Raw genomic sequence first — 8,372 nt, 5'->3', positions numbered from 1 at the left:
TAATTTCTTATTAATATATAATATTGAGAAATAAATATACGAAATATACATCAAATATGTACAAGTCTTACAAGCATAACCCAACAAAATTCTGTATACACTTATTTTTAAGCAGATCCATAACTGATTTAATATAACTAAATATTTAATATTACACAAGATTACATATTAGAATGGCAACTTCTATAATACTGCTGATATAAATTTACAGACTATTATTTTGTATACTTAGAAAAAATATTATCTTGATTCCCTTTATTTTGGAATCTAGTAACAAGTTGTTTGTGATAACATTTTGTTTGTGATAACGTTTTTACATACTACAGTTACATCTAGATTTTCATCTTCAGAAAATTAATAAATCTTTTATGAATTTACAAGTGTTTATAATAAAATTAAATTTTAACATTGAAATGAGAAACTCTTGAGTTTCTGGCTGGTACTGAGCTTAGCAGGTTTGCCTTCCAAATAAATGGTAGGTTCATATTCAATCAATGATTTAAAAGTGTGTCCCGTCTGTTCCCTACTTTTGACAGTTTGAGTAATACAATAATTTTTTTTCTTATTAGACTGATCAAGTAGTCATTCCAAATATATAGAAATAAGTAAGAAGTGTTTATTGAATATGTGCAAATTTCATCATCAATACAATACAAGTTTATTGTTTTACCTACAGCTAGTTTCTTTCTACATCTTCAATAAGTGGTATTTTGTCTTTTGGCTCACCTTGAGTAAAGTTTGTATTATTTACAGGATTTTTTAAGTACATTGCAACAGCAATACTCACTAGACAAATAGATGTCACTGTGTACCAAGTAATAACTATATTAAAGAGGAGATAACAAACAACTGCAGTAATAACTAGTTCTAAAGCACTGGCATATGTTTTTAATATGGAATTTAGATTTTTCAAAAAGAAACTTGTCACTATACCTACTATTGCACTGTTCACTGTAATGAGTATCACAAATATATCTAATAATGGTTCAAAATCATTAAATATCACGCTCAACTCTCCTTTACATAACAAAATAAAAAAATTACATATAACAGAATCCAAATACATGAAAACATTTTGCAGAAAAATATCAACATTAGACCCCTTGGTTTTGAGTAAATATTCATTGTATGTGCCTGCTAGACAAGAGCAGAAGTTTTGAAAATTTATTGATAAAAAGTATATATTAAATATTTGAGACCAGATATTAGATTCTTCTTTTGAATATATTGAGGTAGCATCTAAGTTTTTTATCATGCAGCCAAAAGTGAGAATTCCTAATGAGATCCATTGTATATATGTAAGTTTCTTTTGGAAAAGGAACTGTAAAAATACATAAATAGATTAATATTGTTTTAGTTTAATACTGTGTCCAGCACAGGGCAGGGTACGCAGAGTGGTTAGTGTAAATTACTCCATTTTCTATTTACTGCCCAATTTTCAACATTGTATATACAGTATAGTAGTTCACCCAAGCAAAGAAATGAAAATAATGAATTCCCCATTGGGTATTGACCCTATAAGTCACATTTACAGTGAACCAATGCCTAAGACTGGTTATTATTTCAGATGCTCTGTAGATATATATATTATAAGCAAAACAATTAAAACTTACCTGAAAAATGAATGCTGTCAGGACAACTCTGAATTGAAGAAGAATATAATATGTAGTTGGATCATAGTGTGACAAATTTATAAATGCCAAATTGTTATAAAAACAATACAATAATGAAGGTATGAAGTAGTACAGCAATAATTTGTAATTAATAATCACAGCTTTAAAAACGTTTGGTTTATTTCTGAAAAAGTATATTTTGTTATTAGTAGAGTATTGTAAATTAGAAAAAAACATATTTTGTTTCATGATTGTACATACTGTCTTTTCCAAGTATATAATATGCCCGATATTAAGAGTTTTAAAAATTCAGAAAGAAATACAACAAGTGTTGTATTATAATCATATACTCCATTTTCAGTCTTAGAAGCTGTTATAAAAACACCTAAAAATAATGATATAATATGCAGATATATAACGCATGTTAATTATTTTTTTATTGAATTTTTATTAAATAATGTCTTATCAATTTACATTTGCATATTACCTTGGAATACGAATAATATAATATATAAAAAGAAAACTATAAATGCTTCTTTGTTAGGAAACAATTTATTCCAATGTTTCATTTTCTATAACTATGATTATTTTATGATCAAAATGTATGAAAATCTTAATAAAACGTTATCTACTAAAAAAATTTCATTTTACAAATATTCAATTCACAGAAAAATATTTTGCTTGTCGTTAAAAGTAATCATAATTTTAAAAATCTTTGGTTGAAATCACTTTTTATCTAGCCGTAGACACTTCAATACAAATTACACAATTAAATAAAAACTAGATAAACTATAATAATAATAATAAAATACAAGTGCCAGAAATTCTTCTAAGCACTTATATTTGTCATTTGTATTGTATTCACTAACTATAACTAATGGCACTTATAAACGAGAATTGACATTTGACAACACATCTACAGATAAGTAATATTCTATTACTTATTGTAGGAAATAAGGAAGGCCTTTCACTGGTGGTAGAAAGGTGAAATTTGGACAGATGTTTACTTTCGTAAACTGGAAAATTTTTAACCCTAAAGGCATACCTTTTTTTATTTCATAAAATAGGGGGTTTAAAGTTTGTATGGTTTTTTTAAAATTTTTATAAAATTTTAAATTCAGCCTCTTAAAAATATTTTATTGAACATGTGTTTCGTGATTTTTTAGAATTCACCCCCTAAGGGTGCAGATAAGGGGTTGAAACTTTGTATGAAAAATCTTTAAATTGCCACCGATTTTTATAAAATTTGAAATTTATAATAATTAGTTGGCACGTATAAGTAATTCTTCAATCAATTAAATTTTTACCAGATATCCCGCATAATTTAAAGAGGTCCCGACTGTTACTCCTAATAAACTATTGTGCTTTTTTTTTATTAGTTTTATGCAATCGGGGTTTTTGTTTTTCTAGATATTTTTTTATTTAGTTAAGTATTCAATATGATGAATAAAAATAAAGTGTGTTTTGGTGAACTACTTACTGTTGACGGAATATTTTTCTGTTTATTTTAGACGTCGAAATCGTAATTTTTCACATGTGTCAAATAAATGTCAATATATAATCTGACTGCAGAGTGTAGCGTATTGACTATTCATTGTATATATTGGACTAAAACATTAATTATTTGCATTAAATTTGTTGTAGCTTATTTACTTTATAAGCGAATATTTGATGGACAGCAGCAGTTGTTGTTGTGAAAGAATATTTAAATGAATAACGAAGGATATTGATCTGATAGAATATTGAACACTCCAGTTGGGAAACATTATCACTTCGATTTGAAGAATTTAATAATGACTACGGAAGAGGATGATAGTACTTGGTATTTATATCATAAATTTAATGAATTACAGAATTCAGTTGGCCAAATTAATTAAAATATATGTTGTTGTTTATGTTACTTGAATAGGTTGACAAATATTCTTATCACTTTTATGTATTTATTCCAGGTTAATAGAACTCGAATCAGCTCTTTTAGATGGATGCACACCAAAAGAAATAAATGCTATAACTAAAGGAAAAAGAATTCCTGAAAGCTTGCGCCCTGATGTTTGGCTTGTTTGTTTAAACTGTCAAGATATGGGCAATCAACTGCTTTTATTTGATGAAATATTTGATTTACCAAATCAAAATGTATTGAGAGATGATGTGAAAAAATTTGTTACAAAACTTGATAATGATGATGATGAAAAGGTCTCTGTAATATCTGATATTGAATCCATTCTCACATTTTACTGTAAGTCAAAATCTATTACTTTTAACTCTAATAATGGATGGATAGAAATATTATATCCCTTGTTAAGTCTAAAGCTGCCTCGATCCGATACTTACAACCTATTTGAAAAAGTTTTAAAACTTTATATACCTAATGGGTGTGTGTCTAATGGAGTACCATTTCATATTCTTAGATTAATAATACAGTACCATGATCCTGAATTATGCTCATTTTTGGATACTAAACGCATAACACCAGAACAATATTGCATGCCGTGGCTTAGATCATTGTTTACTGGAACTTGTAATTTGGAAGTGGTGCTTTTTATGTGGGATTTATACTTTCAACGGTCTGATCCTTTCTTCATTTTTTTCTTGTGTTTAATTATGATTATTAATGCTAGAGAACAATTGTTGCAAATGAAGAATGAGGATAAACATACAATAATTCAAGAGCTTAGTAAAATGCCTGGTGACCTTGAAGCAAATGATGTATCTGATTTTTGTTCATTAGCTCACTATTATTCATTGAAAACTCCAGTATCTTTTAGGGAAGATGTACTTGAAGTCTTATTTTCTGAAAGTGGATTGGAAATTAATTCTAAATTATATTCACAAGCTTTATGTCTTCCAGTGGCTGTGCATGAATTAATCGAAAGTGCTACTGTTGATATGGTGGATTCAGACACAGTAAAATTTTTCTTAGTTGATTGTAGGCCTGCTGAGCAATATAATGCTGGGCATTTATCGACTGCTTTTCATCTTGACTGTAATTTAATGTTGCAAGAACCATTGGCATTTAATACAGCTGTACAAGGCTTGTTAAATGCTCAGCGTCAAGCGTTAGCGGCAGGCTCTCTAGCTGCAGGTGAACATTTATGTTTTGTAAGTTCTGGTAGGGCTGAAGAAGACAGTTATGCGCATATGGTTGTTGCATCTTTTCTGAAGAGAAATATCAAACATGTATCTATGCTTGATGGTGGATTTGTTGCTATACATGATTATTTTGGTCCTCACATGACAGATTGCTTAGAAGAACATAACATATCAATGTGTTTAGTATGTGCACCAAGCAACAATAACAATGATGGGCAACAACCTATCAAGAAATCTAAAGATAACATACCAGCTATTCAATTATTTAGTAAACTATCTACAGCCATGAAAGCTAAAAGTCAAGAAGTTAAAGGAAAATTAATAGAATATATTGTGAATCCCAATTCAACAACTAATAATGGCGAGTGGCATGTCTCTGCAAATGATAGAAAAGAACATAGATATAGAAATGTGCCTCCTGTTTTTAGTATAAATGATGAAGAAGAAGATTCTCAATCTGATCATCGTAGAGATTTCTCTAATGCAGATAATGTTGATGAAATTGTAGAGGTTCAATCGTTCCTTACAAATCAGAATGTTATAAATAATTTTTCTTGCCAAGAGGTTTTGTCTAATGGCTATATGTTTGACTCTCATTTAGTTGTCACTGAAACACATTTAATTATCTTGAGGGAAATACCAAACAAAAAAGGACTAGCCAAAGTATTATCGAGGCGGCCACTTTCTACAATAGTAAAAATTACAGCTAAAAAAAGGCACCCAGAACTGATTACTTTCAAATATGGCATACCAGATGGTGATAACTTATTAATTAAAGATATGGATCGATTTCTTATTCCTAATGCTACAGTGGCCACAAAAATAGTTTCCAATCAAATTGTTTCTCAATTAGATAACAAATTACAGTGAAAATTAAATGTAATTAAATCGTATTTTATCATGAAAACGTAGAGATATTAGTAATAAATATTATTTACTAAACTTCGAAATGAAAATGTAATTTACGCGATGACACAGTTTGTTATCTTTTAGACACTGTCAATACAAAATAGCAAATATCATTCTGATAGTGGCATTTGCTGGTTTAAATTTTAAGTTTTCGTAGCCGTCGTGGCGCAGCGGCCCAGCGGCTCAGAGTCAGACTGAAAACGCATCGCCTTTTCGGATTCGATTCCCACTCGCGGGATATTTAATGGTTTTCATTTCATCGCTTAGCAAGAAAACAGGGTTGTTTTGAGTTCTGTCACTGAACGATGTCTCGAAAATTGTGCAGTTTGAGGGAACTGGAGTATCTTAACCTCTGCCTACCCTTCTTTATACGACTTACAGCGTGAAGCTAAAAAAATACATTACTGAAGCCTAATAAATATCCCTCCAGATATAGTAACAGTTCTTTTTGTACTTTTATTCTAAACAATTAATGTTTTGCACTTTCATTAATCAATCAACGCTGTTTCGTATTCAATAACAAGTACAACTATATAAATTATTTATTTGTCAAAGACCTAACTTTATGTATTTCTAAATTAAGTTTCCAATTATTACTTTAAGTATAAAGTTTTACGTTATTTGCGTGTCTATTTTAATTCAAAAATGAAAGTGTACTTATTAGCAAAACTAAATTAACATAATTATCTGTTTAGGTTATTATATAATAGCATATATTTATTTTTAAGTTAAGTGGCTTAATTAGCTTGATTTGATTGAATCATTAGTCATGAACAACTACAATAAAAACAAAATCTGTAGAGTTACCTATTAAGTTATGTTAAAATATTTTTATAGCACAACTGATTTTATTTATTTTGTACCATGTTAAAGTTTTCATAATCGCAACATATAAGTCTTTCCAATTTTTTTTTGACGATTAGTATTTTGTATTTTTTTTAAATTGAAATTTATATAAATGAGTGGAATATCTGGTCATTTAGAAAAAAAGGTCATCGCTCTTTATTTAGTCATAAATGTAGAATGAAACATAAGTTATAAAAACTCCAAGTTTCTAAAAGAAGTAATTATTTAATTTTATTGTAAATCTTGTACTGTAAAAATTATATATTCATTCGCCTAAGGATCGTAGGAGTACTAGTGCGAATAAAAATATAGCAGAGATTAATTTTCATACGAGTATTTCTCTTAATCTAGGCACGTATTTGTAAATCGCTGTTAAGTCTGAGATCGATCTTGAGATGACGTTTTCATTTATAATTTATGACTGAAATCGACATCTCAAGATCGAGTTCAGACATGAGAGCGGCTTATAAATACGGGCCCTAGTAGTACCTAGGTACTGTGATCAGGATAATTTATTCTTGTGATATTGCGATTTAGTTTTATTAGTATAGCACAATTTTCATATTAGTATTGATTTATACATTTATATACAACAAATTTTTGCAGTTATTTAATTTTTCAAACGGAAACATTAAGTTTCAGCTTTGTCTTTCACTTTAACTTAGGAACAGTAAAAGTCCAGTAGTTAGTAGCGCCTTTCGAGTTCTAAGCAACTATGCTTGTCATTTAAAAATTTGTATTATTTCCAGCTATAGAATACTTACTATACAAGTATAAACATTCTGTCCATATCAATCCATAAAGATAAAAGGTACATTTATTAACCTTGGAGATTTAATTCTTGTATGAAATATTTTTAACGTTACCCATGTTTTTTTTCTATTTATTATATATATTTACTTCTTCTATTTTATAATTCATTTAGCCAAATTCGAGGGACAAAGTTATAGTTAATGAATTTAACTAATTTTAGGCCGTCGTGGCGCAGCGTATGATTGTAAACGCGATCGTTAAGGGTTTGATCTCCTCACGGAGGTATCACTATTTAAATAAATTTTATTTCCCCGTTCTGGTAGACAAGCGCAGCCTTGAGTTCTGCCACTCAAAACACTAGGTCTTTATAATTTCTCTGAAAATGGGGAACGTAGCGTTAAATCTAGGTTCCCTACAGGAAGTTAAATCACTTCCATATATAATACTTATTATTAAAAATTTTCTATCTGTTTATAATTATATTTTCAGCAAAATAATTACTGTTTTAGATTTAAGTAGTGTGTATCATATAATTTATTTACATTAATTCCATTAAAATATTGTTTTTAATAATATTCTTTTTGTTTTAATATAGTTCTATTCTAAGAAAAAATTATTACGATGTAGGCTATCGAGGCGCAGTCTAACTTAAAGGTTGTGGGGTCAATCCCCACTCGGGGAAGTGTTTTTTTAAATCCACCACATTGTATCATTATACCTCGGCTTATATAACTTAGGAACATAGGAACGCTCATCTGGAAGCACTTGCAGCTAAACTCAGCTCTGCCGCGTTCGCAATTAAGAAAGTAAGACAAATGACGGACGTTGAAACTGCCCGACTAGTCTACTTTAGCTACTTTCATAGTATTTTATCTTATGGAATGCTGCTATGGGGCAGCGCTTCAGATATCAATTCAATATTTATTCTCCAAAAAAGAGCCGTGAGATATATTTATAATTTAAGAGCTCGAGATTCTCTGCGAGATGTTTTCAAAGATGCAGGTATTATTACAGTTGCTTCCCAATTTATATACTATAATATTCTCTTTGTCCGACAAAATATACATTGTCATAGTAAAAATAGCGACAGTCATAAGATAGGAACGAGAAATAAAGATAAGATTGTTACACCAAGTTTTCGCCTCCAAAAAGTTAATAGAT

At 29.3% G+C, this 8,372-nt stretch overlaps 2 protein-coding genes across 2 annotated transcripts; one reads left to right on the top strand and one right to left on the bottom strand.

Annotated features, from left to right (window-relative positions):
- On the bottom strand, positions 1–2,500 carry senju (UDP-galactose transporter senju). The gene is made up of 4 exons (XM_085203793.1): positions 2,101–2,500; positions 1,875–1,998; positions 1,614–1,797; positions 1–1,321 (listed from the first exon to the last, which is right to left on the bottom strand). Exons 1-4 carry the CDS (start codon positions 2,180–2,182, stop codon positions 677–679), a joined length of 1,035 nt encoding a protein of 344 aa, XP_085059919.1. The 5' UTR covers positions 2,183–2,500; the 3' UTR covers positions 1–676.
- Positions 2,501–3,164: 664 nt separating this feature from the next.
- Positions 3,165–7,788, top strand: TBC1D23 (TBC1 domain family member 23). Its single transcript, XM_085203790.1, has 2 exons — positions 3,165–3,435; positions 3,563–7,788. Exons 1-2 carry the CDS (start codon positions 3,407–3,409, stop codon positions 5,571–5,573), a joined length of 2,040 nt encoding a protein of 679 aa, XP_085059916.1. The 5' UTR covers positions 3,165–3,406; the 3' UTR covers positions 5,574–7,788.
- Positions 7,789–8,372: the final 584 nt, after the last annotated feature.

This window comes from Heliconius melpomene, chromosome 19 (assembly GCF_056956725.1).
Source record: "Heliconius melpomene rosina isolate 202511_hmr_F chromosome 19, ASM5695672v1, whole genome shotgun sequence".
Lineage (NCBI taxonomy): Eukaryota > Metazoa > Arthropoda > Insecta > Lepidoptera > Nymphalidae > Heliconius > Heliconius melpomene.
This window is presented reverse-complemented; position numbering and strand designations above follow the sequence as displayed.